The 17,766-nt window shown below is 39.1% G+C and overlaps 1 protein-coding gene across 2 annotated transcripts in view; it reads left to right on the plus strand.

Annotated features, from left to right (window-relative positions):
- PDZRN4 (PDZ domain containing ring finger 4) overlaps window positions 1–16,108 on the plus strand; it is a 236,764-nt gene extending 220,656 nt beyond the window's left edge. For both annotated transcript variants that reach the window (XM_040062120.2, XM_040062122.2), the window contains 4 exons: window positions 1,234–1,296; window positions 4,587–4,688; window positions 7,916–8,032; window positions 13,964–16,108. In XM_040062120.2, the coding sequence (XP_039918054.1) occupies window positions 1,234–1,296; window positions 4,587–4,688; window positions 7,916–8,032; window positions 13,964–15,490 (1,809 nt within the window). In that variant the 3' untranslated portion in view covers window positions 15,491–16,108. The remainder of the gene's footprint in view (window positions 1–1,233; window positions 1,297–4,586; window positions 4,689–7,915; window positions 8,033–13,963) is intronic.
- Window positions 16,109–17,766: the final 1,658 nt, after the last annotated feature.

A 17,766-nucleotide genomic window follows, 5' to 3' on the forward strand; every position in this document is an offset into this window, starting at 1 on the left:
CTGTGAGGAGCAGGTTGTTAGGCTTAATGGGATCCTTATGGGTCATTTCCAACTTGAGAGATTCTGTGATTCTAAATTCTTAGTGAAGCTCATGGACGAAGAGGGTCAGAAAAGACAGAATTCTCCTATGTATATGAATGGGAAGAAGGCAAGATTGCACATAAGAGGCTGGTAGCAATGTTAAATAAGCTGAAAAGCATAGCCTTGGAACAAGAATGAGAATTAATATAAATTACCTAAGAATATATCTTCCACCAGTTGTATAAGCTGTGCTGTTAAAGTCTGACCTTCTGAGGAAAAAGGAAGTTCAGGAATCTCTTAATACATTCCAGGATTATATCTGAAATATTCTGTTTATTCTATATGATAAAATTTTCTCAGACCTTTGAAAGTGAATGTATTGACATTGTCTTTTCTAATTGATTAAGGACTTCAGATTCATTGGCTTTTTTATATGACAATGCACAAGACTAAAATAATATCTAACAGATTTAGAGGACGTAGCCTGTGAACTAAATGCTCAACTGAAATTTTGAGTTTGATAAAGAACTTACGTCATGATGAGGCAAGATAAATTATTTAAGATAACCATCAAGTGAAAGGTGATAGATTGAATTGTCCTGCAACAAACAGTAGGTCATTGCTCAGGGATAAGCTGTAGTGTCTTTGATAAACTCAGTGGAGTCCTAAATATCTGTTTAGGTTAAACTAACTAAAAATTAACTGATTCGGAGTAGGAATGACTTACAGGACCTGAGTGATCTATACGATATGGATTCTTTGGGGGTTTTTTGATGTTTCCTTACAAACAGATTGATTACTAAGATAATAACTGAAGAGTAAATGTTTCCAGGGAAGAAAAAGAATTGTGCCCAAAGACAGGCCCGTTTGTATAGAGGTATCACCTGCTGCAGAAACTTCTCAGTCCATAGTGAACTTCCAGAGAAAAAGGTGTCTGTCATTAATTTTTAATTCTCTGACAGCTGAAGGTTAATGCCTAACAGTGGCATAGGAAAGTATTAATTTGAAAATCATATGCTCCCAACCCTTCCTGTTGGCATTATCTGAAACAAGCTCATACAATCATTTAAATAACTGTGTTGTTTCTGTGACTCTAAGGATTGCCTCTGTACTGTGTAAAAACAGTACTTTTTCAACGCTTGCAATTGTGCAGCTGTTACAATTTCCCATTAAAAGTCTTTATGTTCAATTACGGGTTATTGTCCTGTGCAGGTTGATCCAAACAGCATTGCTGCCAGAGATGGACGGATCCGTGAAGGAGACCGCATTTTGCAAGTATGTGACAATAGACTCTTCCTTAAACTCTTTCTTCAGACAAACATGCAGTGCCATCTTCTCTGTGGACTGTTAATGAAGGAAGATAGTTCTCTTTGTTACTATGATCGATGAGAAAATCCATGTCTGTCTGTTTTTTAACACAATAGCTGGGAGCTAGAGTGTGTGTACTGAAAAATGAGACTGACAAACTCGTTCTGGCTCATGCACTTATGTCCCCCATGTCTTTTTTTTTTTCCATATTTATTAGAAAATCTCATTTCCACTATGTTCATCTTAGTGTCAAATTCTAAACAGGATCCTGCAGACATAAATAGAAGTGTCAGAGACATGCTGAGTATTCACCAATTGCATAAATTTGGGTAAAACTCATTTATGCTAAGCATAGATAATAAGAGTTTTCATACAAAATATGTGTTGTTTACAGAAGGATGATCTTGAACGTACTTAAGGAGGGGGTTTATTAGGTTTTTGTTAATATTTTCTTTCCTTCCCCAATAATACATCGCTTTTCTGAATTCTTTTCTAATCTACCACCTTGGCTTTTTTTTCTCCCTTTTTTTCTGTTGATCCACTCGCTTAAAGAGCTACCCGAAAGATGGGTTTGTGTGTTACAGCGTAGGTGGGTGCAGGTGGCTGGCTGCTGCACAGGGCAGTGTACCTGTACAGAGAGGGAAACAGAGAGAATCACAGTGGGTTTCCATTTTCAACCAGCAATGGGTAGTGCATTTTTCACCCTAGTGCAAAATCATGGAATAGGTACCAAAAATCACTTGACTGGAAATTTTTTGCTGTATTTTGTAGCATTTTAATTCTGCTTCCAAGTTGATTTGCCTTGTATTTTTGCCTTTTTTCACTGAAGCCCCAGAAGAAACTCCTGATGATGACAGGTTGGTTTTCTGCAACGTTTCATAATTGCCCTTCTTTAATTTAAGCAGATGAACTTTCAGGTTTTTGCAAGATCTGCTCCTTCCTTCCAATACTTTCATTTCTGCAGGAAATATCTTTGCTGAAACCTGTATCTCTTATCCTGCTGCAGCTTAAATCAGCTTTGGGAGTCTAGCTACACAACAGTGTCTATTAGCTGGCTTACCAAAGCAGTCCCTTTTCTAGAGAGGAAATAATAAATTAGATTTTAATGTCAGGACTCACTTGGGGGCTGCTGGCTTTTTCTCTGTGTAATGTTCTTCACCAGAAAGCACAAATGCCATGGTGTGAGGGCAGTGAGGTCCTTGGCAGGACTTGGGGTGAAAAGACCATTACATGGGCTACGTGTAGGACAGGAAAGGTTAGGGTGCTGTCTTACATGTCTTTATGTGAAATACCTACTGAAGAAATAACAGTATTTTTAACTTTCAAAAGCCAGAAAAACACCTCTTTTTTATTCAACCAAGTAGAAACAGCTTTCCATTCCTGCTCTATGTGTGTCAAAATAAGGAAAGAGAGAGTAGGTCTATTTTCCACTCCTTTCCTTGTTTTGTAAAATTTCTGGGTGGACAGCCAACAGCAGTTCAGGCAAAAGTTCTTCAGTTCTTAATGAAATTCAACTCATTTCAATTTTGTATAAAGACTCCAGGGGTGAGAGAAAACATAGATAATTCTGCCATCCTCTTGTGGACTGGAGCATTACTTTAATGTCAGTGCTGATATATAGCTATGAAATTGATCATTATAGTTAATACCCAGAGAGTTATGTGGGGTTTACTTTCATATCTGAAAACACATTGACCCTCTATCTCCTTTTATTGATGAGATAGCTCAGAGAAAAAGAAGGTGATGGTGCCATTATGCGGGGATTACACTGAGGCTAGGAGAGATACAGATCCTTGAGCGTAGGGACATTTTCTGTGGGTGGCAGGTGGCCTTGGTTAAGGCTGTGGGGGGAATGCCCTGTTATGTGTATTCCTCACAAAATGGCAGCAGGTTTCCTCTCATCTTTGAGGCTATAACTGCCCCCATCTCATTCTGAGAAACCGCCCATCTTCACAGTCTAAGCATCTGGAAACTGCCTGGGTACTTTATATGAAATGTTACTAAGTCAAGCAAAAGTTTTAGGAGGGCAGTCCTAATGGTAGTTTCCTGAACTGCTATTTTTAGCCATGAACCTCCAGACTAAGCACAGCCCATGGGGCAGGCTGAAGTCCGGCTCTGTCCCCATGATAGTGCAGCTGGGATGGGGTGGCCACCTTCAGGTATTATGCAGACAGCCCGGCCACCTCCTCTGGGCTCCATGGAGAGCAGTTACTCAGCTGACAGCAGTGACTCACTGCCTGTTAGGTAATATGGGATTTTCTTTAATCTGTATTAAAGCTGTGTTTTCGAATCAGGGCTTTCAAGCCAAACATATGCACAAAATTCAACTTTCTCTTTGATTTTCAACTACAAGTTCCTACTATTTTGAAATGGAACCATTAGAAGATTTTTGTTCACAAAAAAATATTTAGATATTTCTGCCACCCAGTTTTGTTTTCATTCTTTTTGAAATAGACCGGATTTTGGAGGTTTTGTTGCCACACTGAGAATAATCCACTTCTTGTGCTGTGAATTGGACAAAACTGAAATTCATATGGGAAATAAGATTTCTATGTGATTCCCTCATAAATGGTTTTTGGACATTGAAAATTGTGTTTCTTACCATGTAGTCGTGGATTTCGTTGTTTTAATGGGGTTACAGAATAGGGGAAAGGTAGCAAGAAAAGACGAGTTTCATTGAAGAACCACTTTTATTTTGATTATCCCCTTGTAAGGGGGATACATATGTTTTGTGTGGTATCGGCTACTAAGCTGTCCGCACAAATATGAAATGATTAAACGGAGCAGCAACAAGCAGTGGCCTGAAAGTATTGCCTGGTGAGAGATAATACTGTAGCTCTCTAATTGGCTCTCTACCAGCATTCAGTGTGACTGATTTCAGCTGTAGCATTACCAGTCTTCTTCCACCAGCGCTATTATCTCAGAGTGACACTTCCATTACTCTGAACGGAGAAAGATGAACGTCACCTGTCAGGGGCTGGTTAATTGTGTTGCTAGATGTATGTTACCAGGGCGCAGGTTGGACATTTATGAACATAACTGCTTCCTCTGATGTCCACCATCCTTCAACGATCAATACAGCTCTTACAGTAAGCGCATAATTGAGTGAAGGCACTTACCTCTGAGGGGCTGAAGATGAGCCCGTTGCACAATTTTCATTGTCCATACATTCAGCACAAATGAGCTGATATCTGCCCTTTATTGTGTGTTGCTTTGTGGAAATAGAAACTAATGTGCCACTTTCATTTGTTTCATAGATAAATGGCCAAGATGTCCAGAACAGGGAAGAGGCAGTGGCGTTGCTCTCCAGCGAAGAATGCAGGAAAATTGTGTTGCTGGTCGCGAGGCCAGAGATGCAGGTTAGACTGAACAGATGCACTGAGCCAGAACCTGGGTTATAGCATGCATTCACTGTCACTGTAAATAATGAACTGCCAAGAAATAGGAATGCCAAAGTTACTGACAAAAGGAGCGAACAGTTAATTGCAGAGCTTCACCTTTTCATCCAACAACAAAAAAATAATATGATATTACTAGGACATGTTTTCCCCAAACTAAACAAGTTCTTTTACAGCAGAGTGAGCAGGTATATAAATAAAGCTGGCAGCAACAATATGATATTAGTAAAATATGAAGTAGAACTTGAAAACTGTATGTTTCTCACTAGATGATTCTGGCTTGTCCAGGGGATAAATTTCCCATACTTTACATTTATCAATTTTATCTTTAATATGAAGTTTATAATTTATATGAACTTTCACAAAGCAGTAGCTTTTCATTGGTGAGAGGTTGTTTTATGCTTTGTGGTTATAAACAGGCATGTAAATCATTCATGTATGTATCAATTATGTGACTTTCACTGCAGTATCATTCAGCAAATGGAAATCTAATTGTTTTAACAGCACCCTGGTCACAAAAACATGCCAGCATCTTGGGATGTACATTTTCAAAAGCTTTCAGAAACATTTTTATGGTTTTAAAAATAAAATTATGCCAATGCCAAGAATTTTTAATATCATTGCAGGGAACAGATGTTAGATTGATTATCAGATAAAGAAGAGATAGAGTGGTAGAAGACTACAGTTTTTACATCCCTTTATATTCTCTTTTTAGGCCTTTGCAAAGCAAAAGGACATTTTATTGTCACTGTTCTCTCTGCCAACAATTCAGAGTTAGTTAAGTTGCCATTCGTCTCTCATGCAATATTTTTCTGATATTTTCAGTCCCACTACCTCCATATTCTGTATAAATTAAATTAACTAAGTGTAATTCAGTGCCACTTGGAATCTCTACTTGAATACTGTAGTTGTAAAAGAGTCACAATTTCAGCACTCATATCCTTTATGTTTTTCAGGAAGCTAAAGAATTCTTATAAAACCAGTGACAAAGTACAACAAAATTATGCCTCACTTTATACTGCAAAATTGTAATCCTCAACTGCTGAAATATTGAAAGAGATTTTTCAATGTTATTCCAATTGGTTTTCATTAAGATTCTGTTTTTCATTAGGGAACAGAAACTCACCCGCTTATAAAATACATGCCAGGAGAAAGTTCAGTCTCTGTATTTGTTTAGACTGGTCAACATGAAATAAGGAGTCAATATTATAAAATTATTATAAAGGAATTACTAAGATGTACCAATGTAGCTTCCCACATGAATATTCCTTATAAACAGTAAGTGTGATTTGGTTTAGGGTTGGGCCTTTGGTGCTGGACTTTTTTGTTCAGTTTATGTGTTTTAAGAACATACTCATATGAAACTGGTGAAAAAGCCAGAGTAGGTCAGAGATCAGGCTGTCAACTGATTTCTGCTAGTTGTATTGCTTTGACTTGGTAAAAAACCAGCAGGATTAAGCAGGCTTTTGTTTCTAGATAAAGAATGGTAATGGCAGTATTGCGCCCTAGAAGGGTGATTGCTGAGCACATGCTCTCAGTAACAGGGAAGAAAACCCCTCTGACCATGTATTTGTGCAGTGAATAATGAAATTTTGAAACAGAGCACCAGAGGAGCACACCACACACTTGCATTCTCACCTGTGAATGTGTACAGAGTGTATGTAGTGCATGTGTATGCTAAGGCACATATTAGTTTTCTTTTAAAAGCTGTAACATAACATAAGCATTCTCATAAGTTATACACTGGGTCTGCCACAATCAAATCAGCAGATTTGCCCATCTTTCATCCTCCAGATTTGTTAATCTCTGTCATTTCCTCACCTGAGGTGAATTAAACTGTATCCTTTACAGTGGAGGAGGGCTGTGCTCATGCTTTCCTTGGGGAAAAAAACCAAAACCAAAAACAAAAAAACACCTAGCAGATGTATTATAGAATGTTTTGAAAGTCCCATTAAGGATGAGCATAAAAATTATATGTCCTCAAGGAAAAAACTCCCTGCATAGCATCAGTCACTCCTTGTGTAGCTTTGAACTGCTACTACTACTGGTTTGGTAACTTCTCTGGCTGACATCTGTGACCAGACACTCCTGGCTATGAGGCAGTGGTAATTCTGCTCTAGGTGTTGGCCTGTGCGACATCACTCTTGCTGTCTTGGGACTTGAGTACGTGGTACTCTTGTAATTGTCTTATACTGAGGCTTTTCCTTTTAGCATGTTTTTTGTCACCATGGTCCTGTGGTTCCTTCATCAATGACGAAACACTCCTTCCTTCTGCTGTAATCCTGTCATTATGGCCAAGAGTGCAACTGACCAGTGATTTTCTTTTTGATGCAGTGTGCCCTCTGGCAAGGGATTGCAGGTGCAAAGGATGCGTGCCATGTGCACACATGAACGTAATGAACAAAATGGGAAGAACAGTGTTTTAGGCCAGGGTGCCTATTTCATCACTTTCAAAAGATGTGAAGGGTGTGAAATGGGTTTAAGAAGAGATATGTATTTGACAGAAAATATAGCATCCCCTCCTGTCCTTTTAGAACACTGTGTTCACCAAATATCAATGTACTATTTTACACATGGGAAGAAAAAAATCAAGCAAACAGATAAGCCTTGTTTCCAGACACACTGGGAGAACAAAAATTGCCTCCCTTCAAGTCACCTCATCTTTCTATCACCCTGTTCTATTTATTTGTTTACCTGGAAGATCAATGGGAAGATAGTGACAGAAACGCAGCAGAAGGTTTCCGCTGAGGCGGTGGCAGCAGGGCTGGAATGGAGGCTGTTAGAGAGAAGAGCCCAGTTGCTTCCTGGCCCTATTAGTAGCATTGCCATTCTTGCAGTGTGGGGTCTCTCAGTAGTAATGAACATGATGGCTTCAGGATTATGCACTGTGCCTTTCATATCTTTTGAAAGGAAATAATGTCTGTGCTGTGCAGTCTCCTTCATTATGAGAGAAAATCAGTCATACTGTTTTACGAAAGGATAAAAGACATGAATCCCATCTTTTTATCCTTTTCCTTTTCTTTTCCTTTTTTTTTTTTTTTTTTTTGAGATGTGAACTCCTACTGCCTGGATTTTTAAAGAGAATCATTAGAATAAAAAGAACTAGTCAAGCATTGCCATTTGGGTTTACTCTATTTTAGCATGTGTCCTTGCTAAAATAAAATAACATACTAATGTATTCTTTGCAGCTGGAGGAAGGGTGGCTGGATGATGAAAGGAATGAATTCTTAGAGGAGTTAAACTTGGAAATGCTGGAAGAGCAGCATAATGAAGCGATGCAGTACACAGCCAATGAGGTGGAGCAGGTAGGACACTACTAAACATATCATTTGAAATTTTTCTAGGTATACTTTTTTGTTAATAGAGAATGAAGCATTGTGCTGTGAAATGGCTTTGATAGAGCTCTCTCTCGAAATGCTGTGATCTCTGGCACACTGTATATAAGGAAAGGGAGAACAATACATGCTTAGGCTCAGTATGTCAAGTTAACAAACAATTTAAGAGGGTGTATTAAGTGCAGATTTCTCCTTTTGTCTGAACTCATAGAATAATATTGTTTTTCTTCATTAATTCTGAAGTGTTTGGGACTTAGGATGTTATACTACATGTCAGTTTTTATTAAACTGGTGCTAATAAAAACCAAGGCCAAAACTTTAGAGTTGGACTTGATTCTTTTGGGATGTTTTCCAACTTAGCATATTCTGTGAATCTGTGAATATCAGTGTAGCACCTAGAGCTCTGAGCTGAGCTAGGTGCCCCTCTTGTTGTATTCATGCAAGGTATGAGCCAGCCTTGCACGAGAGAGCTTGCAAAACAAGATGGAAGAGGTGTTTAAATAAACAACAGGTGTTTTGTTAATGTATTTCTCTTACAGTGGCGGCACACACCTCAGCATTTATTTTGTTAATGGAGACAAATAAGCTATTATTAGCATAGTCTCAGCTTGCTACTATCCTGACTTTGACCTGCCCATATGTTCTGTAGGCTGTGTGACTGTGGCAAGCATACCATACAGTTTCATCAAGGGGTCTTCTCAGCTGTACATTGCTGTGAAAGGTGTAAGTACCCACTCCTGGATCAGATGATCCGCCAGTATGCACACCTGTGTGGAGCCAAAGAAATAAAATTCAACTTCTCCTGGCTTCTGGATTTATGCAGCTGGGGAGAAACTGTTTTTCCATCTGCAGAACTTTGTGACTTACAATTCTTTCTCCATTCTGAATTGCTCAGAAAGAGAGCCTGAGGCATTTTTGTTTGAAGTGAAGAGAGGGAGAGACTATGAGAGCCTTCTCTTTTCTGGAAACCAGAGAGCTTCTTTGACTTCAAATGCCTCAATGCTTGGTCCACATTGGGGGGCCTGAATGTGCATTTAGTCTGTTTCCTCCTGACCTCCCCTCCAGCTTTGACTCTGGGTCATTGAGTAGATGATAGCTCATAGTAAAGCTCTTCCTTGTATATCAATGAAATATTCATTGGGACAGAGACACTGACAGAATAATTAAGTCAATTATCTGAAATATGATAGATAAGATTACAAATATTTGATCTTATAAGCATTTAATTATTTACACAAAGTGGAATAACTCCAGGACTGGGGGGAAGGGAGCCTCGCAACAGGATTTTTACCAGCCATTTAGTTGTGACTCTCCTTTCCAGGCAGTGAGCCAAGCCTCAGTTTCCCAGGTTAAATGTGCTAACTGCTGAGCTGCTAGCTACTTTCAGCTGATACATGGCATCATGTTTAACAAAAATTTTATCTTGGATAGCAAATATTTCCTGTCAGAAAAACCACTTGCTCTTTGCAAAACAATTTCATTTGCATGGTGACATTTTCACACAAAACCCCATTTCTGGTGGAAATTCTCGAACAAGTCTATCTAGAAACTCCTGCTAGGCACTCACATGTTGGGACCTCTGAAATCACTTTACAATTGTGACCTTCCACTGCAAAGTTCTTGTCAAGCTTTGGCTTTTTCACTGAATTTGGTTTGCAGTGTTAATTAGTAAACAGTGATATTCTGTGAAATGTTTTCGCAGAACCCATTGAAATGGTTTATTCCCCAATGGAATTTTTTGCCAAGGGTTTTTTGGTGTATTTTTTTGTTTTGTTTTGTTTTTTGTTTTTTTGTTTTGTTTTGTTTTGTTTTGTTTTGTTTTGTTTTGTTTTTCCCCATATTGAGATTTTATATTACTGTAAGAGAACACGACACTGGAAAAAAAATGCGGTCACTTGTGATCTGTCAGTATCTGACATTGCATTGCTTGAAGTAATTCTAGGACAGCCAGACATTTCCTTGCCCTTCTGATGAGTAATCGAATCAACGAAATGCAGCTTGGTGTGTAATGGGGCGTCAGTAATTTGTGACAGCTACTGTCTCTCTAGACTCTATGTAGTGACTCCTCAAGTCAGAAAACTGGTTCTTTACTCCTTGTTAGGCTAGGAATCATAGCAGTTTCCTGAGGGGAATCACACCATCCACTGGAGCTATGAAACCACTCTCATTGTAGCTTCCAGTGGCCATTCTGAGCATCTTCAAGTTCCCTGGTTGGCCATGGAGACCAGCCTTGATTTTTGTGAACAAAAACTTAGTCCTCTGGCTCCATCATCATCTGTCATCATGAATCTCGAGAGCTGCAGGAATGAATACACTCTCTATCAGAATATCCTACCAAACACAAGTCTGTTTTACAGAATGCCAGTTTAACATTTAATGTGAGCTGTCACAAAAAAATTTGGTACAGTTAGTAATAGAGTCAAGTAGATAGTAATGTCTTTTCTGTATGTTTTTTGACCTACTCTGTAGAATTCAATCAAGAATTGTATCTTCTTTGTATGGAATAGTCCAATAAGCCTCAAGGAAAGATGTAATTCTCCATTTTTTATAACTCTTTGTGTTCCTTTCCCTTTACAACATCATGGTTCATTGTGCAGCAGAGATAATTTTAAGAAGAATACCATACATTTGCCATGCAGAAATTCTTATTGGTATCATGGAATATATCAGAACCTATTAATAAGAAAAAAGAATTGGATAAAAAAGCTATTCTAGCTCATTCAAAGCTGAAATACATACAAAATATCTGGGGAAAAATCCTTTTTTTGAGAGAAGCTTGTTTTAAATTACCAGGGTTGTTTGCAGAAGAGCATTTTCCCTTTTAGTGAACCACTGAAATCAATTCCAAATTTTCCTCATGGTTTGAGTACCTGTACAGGCCATGGTTAGCCTGCCACTGGAGATTGCTCTCTCTGTGACCAGTCTCCTCCTCTCTCACTGTCAGACACTGACCAGCGAGCCCAGCAGTGTTTGTTAGAGCCTTCAACTGAATCATACTGCATTCAGACTTTAGTAGCAGTCTGGCTTTTGAGTCCCAATATACTTCATAAATTGTAAAATAATAGAACAGTGCCTGAACTCCTGCAAGATTAGCCATTTTATAGGCAGGAATTCTTGTTGGAGCTGAAATGCAGAATCTTTTGAGATTCATTTATTGCTTGATTGTACGCACCGCTGGGTTTACCTTCTCATTATCTGAGTTCTCACTGCAAAGATGAGGCCTAAGGAGCCCTTTGGTATTTCAAGCAGAAGTAATTGTAGAAGAGATTGACAATGTATGTTTGAAAATAAACACCGTGTTTGAAATAGATAGTAGATAACACCAGAAAAAGCAACACACTGAAAATTGTGGATTCTCTCTTGATTTTCAGAAGAGATGTAATGTGGAATTAGGCTTGTTATCTTTCAAAATAAAATTAAAATGATCTCATGCTATGAAAGACTGCTCAGTCTGCACATGTTTAGGAGCCCTGGCAAGCATGAAATGTCCAGGACAAATATGCCAGGGGTCACAATGGATTTTTTAATAAAATATATCTCAAAAACATGCAGTACAGTAAATATCTGTATTGCTTTCCATTTTCATAATTGACTTAGCTGCAAGTGTCCACATACTGGGAAAAATTTAATGTAATATGGATGTCTGCTTTAGTTTGAGAGGAATCTGATTTTATAGGTACTTGTTTTCTCCTGAGGGGACCCAAAGTCACTATCTGACATTCAGATGCCTGTACTATAGACACTTATATTTCATCAGATCCGTCCCACTCATCTGGTTTCTACTTGACTCAAAAGATGGGCTTTACTTTGTTTACATCTTTTGTGTATGCATGTTAATTCCAGGTAGTGTAACTTAAGTAGATGGCAGTGTATTGTATTCAATCAGTATAAATCAAGTTGAAGTTGAAGAGGCAAAGACTAAATTATTGATAAAAGTGGTGTGGAAAACAAGAGCTGCCAGTTCTGAAAGTGTTGATTGCATGGGCCTCAACTGTAAAGTCTCTTCCCAACAGCTATGCAAATAGCCTCATTAAGTGTTTTTTTCCCAGACGTGCTCAAATATATGCTTTGCATGGTGTAGTACCACGCAGATGACATCAGAGGAAGTATCACGAAGCTCTGCTCCTGTAAGCTGTACAGCTGTGATAACACATATATTCTTTGGAGTTTTAGTCATTTGGATGCAATTTGTGTTATATTACTCACTCTCAGAGTCAAATAGCAGATCCTAACTCCCCTTGTTTGGTCATGTGAATGGAGCCCTGCATTTGGAATAGGCACTCAGATTCCTGTCTGTTCTGCAGCACTGCCCTCCTATTGTCTGGTGGAGCTATTCTCCCTCCTGTTGGTAGTTAAATATTTTCCCGAGCAGTGAGAAATATGGATTGCGCATTGCAGTGGCTGGGGTGAAGTGTAAGCTCCCCAGGTTGGAGTCACTTCTCTGCTGAAAGGTTTTGGGGGCAGAAGAGAACAAGACAAGCTGCAGCAGCTCCAAAGCAGATGAGAGAAGGGAACAGAATAGCACATAGAGTAGCACTCAGCTGGAGGAGGTGAACTAGAAGGATACTAAACAGTCTCCTAGGGCATCTTTTCAGAAATTTTAACTGGTTTGTCACAGACACTGAATTCTCCTGGTGGTATTTTTCTTTCAATATTTGCTTTATTCCACTCTTACACTGAATTGGGGGTGGAGGTTATTTTTATTTTCTGACACTAGGCCATTATTTTTTCCTAACAGTTGAAGAAAACCTAGATGAAGGGTATGTGATCATAAGGTGTACATGGAGAGAGGAGAAGAGATGACATAGGGGACATATTTTCATCTTGTTTTACTGTTTGTCAAAGTAGATAAGAAGGAAATTATGACAGTGGCCTCTTTAGGTTTGTTTCCTTTCACTGGGTGCATTATACCTCTTTTCTCTCCTGATTATTACAGTCATTATACATAATTATGCAATTACTCCTCCTAAAAGAGACATGGTGTTTGGATGGTACTGTGTGTAGTTAGGTACTTGGTCATATAAATTCCACTCTGCATGATTCTTTGCTTATCTGATTCAAAAAATAAAGTGTCTGTCTCTTCAGAGAGGTATTATCTCACATTATATGGAATATAAATAGGTTGAGAATACAACCAGGTGAGGTAGTGGAGTGCTAATCGGCAGTCAAAAGGCTTGACATTATACCCATGGCAAAGCATTCTGTGTTGTTCTGCACTTAATATTGAAAGACTGTTTTTATTTTTAAGGAACATAAACTCTAACAATGGAAATAAATAATTTTTGAAAAAGAGGTTCCAGGGGTGAAATGGACTGAGGTCCTTCTGAGCAAAATCCTAGAATCTGAAATGAACACTTTTTCAGAAAAAGGCTACAGAACACAGGAAGTGTAGGAGGTCATGGAGGGTGTAATGGAGCAAACAAAACTTCACAGCTTAAAAAAAGAAACAATAGTCTTTGTAAGGTTGTACTAGTCATTGGCTCCATTGGCTGCTCAGTTTGATTGAAGTGATACCTGTACTGAAGCTTTCTCTCAAGTTTGAGAAGATTTCAGCTCCACCAGTTTCTGGCCATAATCCAGAATCAAAACCAGCTCACCATCTGGTGATCATTATCTTTAAGCATTGCAAAGAGATGGCTTAGCTAGAGAGGAAAATATTTCTTTCCAGACTTTAGAAGCTATGTCACTGGTACTGTAATTCACTTTCTTTGCTTGGTATGGAAACCACAGCATGACTCTCAGACATGTTTAAAAGTTATGAGCAGTAGGACTGCTGTTTAGTGATCTGTTTTAATTCAGCTTAAATCAGATCCCAGCTGTTTAAGCAAAACAGAGCTGGAAAATACTCTCCTATAATAGGATCTGCATTTAATAATCCTTTTGGTTTACTCATTTTTTTAGCCAAAGAAACATGAAGAGGAAGATGGCACTACTGACACTGCAACCTCATCATCCAACAATCATGAGAAGGACAGTGGGGTGGGACCTACAGATGAAAGTCTCCGAAATGATGAGAGCTCAGAGCAAGAAAATGCAACCGAGGAGCAGAACAGTGCTACCCTCCAGAGCAAACGGGATCTGGGCCACAGCCAGGATACATTAGGCAGTGTTGAGCTCCAGTGCAATGAAAGCTTTGTGTCTGGGGAATACATTGAATCTGATTTCATAGGAAATCCAGAGGAGGAATGTGAAAGGTTTCGGCAGCTGTTGGAACTGAAGTGCAAGATTCGAAACCATGGGGAGTATGATCTTTATTACTCAAGCAGCATGATAGAATGCAACAGAAGAGAGCAAGATGGAGTGGAGCATGAGCTGCAGCTACTTAATGAAGAACTGAGGAACATTGAGCTTGAATGCCAGAATATTATGCAAGCTCACCGGCTCCAAAAGGTGAGAGATCAGTATGGAGACATTTGGGCTTTACATGATGAAAGTTTCAGGAATTATAACACCAGCACAGACATACAGAGAAGCAAACTGGATGACATCATGGAGCACCCTGAGAAGTCTGACAAGGACAGCTCCAGTGCCTACAATACTGCCGAAAGCTGCAGGAGCACTCCACTGACTGTGGAGCGATCCCCTGATAACTCCCTCCAGAGGGTGATCAGCATAACCAACAGGAAAAACCTGAGGACCACAATTGTTGCTAATCAGTCATCCTCAGGACAAAGCAACAGGGAGACAACCTCAGCTAAAACCAAACCCACTGAGCAAAACAGTGCTGCAGAGAACACAGTACTGGCATCAGAAAGCAGCAAATTCACAGACCAGGAAAGGCAAGGCAGCGAGCACATTCCCTATTTGTCTCCATATCACAGTTCTTCTTACAGGTACGGGAACATACCTGCTCATGCAAAGCATTATCAAAGCTATATGCAACTGATCCAGCAGAAGTCTGCTGTGGAGTATGCCCAAAGCCAGCTCAGTCTGGTGAGCATGTGCAAAGACTCGCAGAAGTGTGCGGAGCCCAAGATGGAATGGAAAGTGAAAATAAGGAGCGATGGGACGAGGTACATCACAAAGAGACCAGTTCGAGACCGGATCCTGAAGGAACGTGCCTTAAAAATTAAGGAGGAGCGCAGTGGGATGACGACAGATGATGATACAATGAGTGAGATGAAGATGGGTCGCTACTGGAGCAAAGAAGAGCGGAAGCAACATTTGGTGCGCGCTAAGGAACAGAGGAGGCGGCGGGAGTTCATGATGAGGAGCAGGCTGGAGTGTCTTAAGGAGAGTCCACAGAGTGGCAGCGAGGGCAAAAAAGAAATCAACATTATTGAACTGAGTCACAAAAAGATGATGAAAAAGAGAAACAAGAAAATCTTGGACAACTGGATGACAATACAAGAACTGATGACACATGGTGCTAAATCCCCAGACGGCACAAGAGTGCACAATGCCTTTTTATCAGTTACTACTGTATGAACACAACTTCTAACAGAGAGTATACTACCAGTTTAGGTAGAGTACAATTGCCTCGTTCAATGTGGCATTTTTATATATTTTGTGACTGTTTATAGTTTGATCTTTTTGTAAGCAAAATGACCTGGTATTTTTCATTTGTTTTTCATATAACAGCACCTTCTTTATCTGGCAGTCTTTCTTTATCCTGCAATATATTCATATTATTGATTTGTAGGAAAAAAAAATAGAAAAGTAAAGCAAAAAATTTCTTAACACATATCCTGTAACTTAAAATCTGGATTTATTTCTCTAATTTTGCTTTTTCTACTTTAGTAACAATACAATACCAAACCAAAATGCTTTATACTGTATCCTTGGCTTAATACATTTTAAAGTTTTACATCTTAGATTGAATCTGTTCATAAAACATATGCCACATCCCATCATATAGATAAGAATTACATTTTTTCAACTGCATATTTTACAGTACATTTAATCTGTAAATTGTAATTGTATTTGTCAAAGTAAAGTGTAGGTGGGCAATTCTCCCGTGTTATGTAGTGGCATTGGTCTTGTAGCTGGGCAGTATGTGATAATTGTGAAGATGAAAGAGAAATAAATTATTGCTTATCTTTAAGAAAAAAAATAGCCAAGCATTGTTTCATTTAGATTGAGAATTTGCCTTTAAGTGTGAGCCATTTCACTGTGCATGGTATTTACATCATATATAGATTTCAAGAACAAAGGACACAATTCCATAGGATATTTCTTATGAATTAGCTTTTAATTTTTTAGTACACATAGAATAAGTGGGTCTTTTCTGGCTTTTCCTCACCTGCTATTATTAGTTAATTAAATGATTCATTGCTGTATTACTTTGTTGTAAGTTTTTAGGTAACTGCCATGAGTCCTCTCCCTGGCTGAGCTTTCCATTTGTTCTACACATACAAAACATGAACAGAGCATATGCCTATCTTTGAGCCAAATCTCATGCAATAAATCTAGCAGTGACATTTTCATAGAATGTGAGTTAAGGAAAAACAGAGAATGAAAAGCAACTAATTGAGTTAAGGGTGTAAAATTATTGTTGAGGAGCATCCAAGTCATTTAAAAGAGCCTCAGTGGGAGCTGGCTGGAGCTCAGGAGCAATGGCAACTTGCTGTCTGGGTGCTTGATGGGCTCCCTGGCTCTCCTTGCAGCAGAGGCACCTCTGCTGCAACTGGGGCATCTTCTGAGCAGCTGCTGCTGCTGCTGGCAGCCCAGTGAGTTGGGGCAAGCTGAAATGACTAGTCCTGGGAAGTTAGTGGCCTTGAAGACCTGGCCTAATAACTTCATTTTCATTGTCTCTGTGCTTGAATCACAGCAGTTCCTATCTGATTGTAGTGTTTTCCTTAGCAGGATTAGGTGCTGAAGTCACTTGGCGTCAGGCTTTAAAAGATATTATTAAAGTTGCACACTACAGTATTTCCAAACTACCTAATTCTGGGAATCATTCGTTTTTTAACAACTTTTTGCATTAGTTGACATTGGCAGTGCTCTTTGTATCTCCAGGCATGTATCAGTATCAAACTGTGAACTATCAATGGCACTTGGAGAGCAGTGCCATTGCTAGTTCACAGTTTGATAGTTAGAAAATTCTCTCTTCAGGACTCAGAGAGGTATCATGCTAAATCCTCACTAAACATACATCTGTTCATGCTCAATGAAAAACACCTCCACTGCTTTCTGTTAAATTAGAAAAAGTGTGGAATCCCTGACCAGAAAGGATTGTGGGGTCTGATACAATATTGCTTCAAGGAAGATACCAGATGGTCTCTCCAGCTGAGCCTAGGAACTGTCTTTGACCAAGACATGACTAAATCATCTAGAAAGGTACACATTCTTCTGGAGACATCACAGCACAGACATTTGGCTGTTTCCCTTATTGCATTCCAGTAATCCCACTTAAATACAGGTCTCCTTCCTAATCTGAGTTCAGCTGCTATCAGCTCAAAACAGTGGCTACTGTTATGTCTTTCCCTTCCCTTAGACACAGTACTTACTGATTTTTTTCCCATTATTAAATCATGACTCAGGGCTCCCATCAAGCTAGTGTGACACTCAGATTCAGAGAACAACATGAATGGTCACAAAATGTAATATTTCATCAATGAGAAATAAAAGTAGGAAAAGTAGAGAAAAGTCCTAATTGGAGGGTGGTGGGGTGACTAAGTGGAGGGGAGGAGAGGAGCTAAGCAATAGATAATATTAGAGGAACAAATAAAGAATAAACAATATTTATAGTGTACTAATAGGCT

The sequence above is a fragment of the Hirundo rustica genome, chromosome 4 (assembly GCF_015227805.2).
Source record: "Hirundo rustica isolate bHirRus1 chromosome 4, bHirRus1.pri.v3, whole genome shotgun sequence".
Classification (NCBI taxonomy): Eukaryota; Metazoa; Chordata; class Aves; order Passeriformes; family Hirundinidae; genus Hirundo; species Hirundo rustica.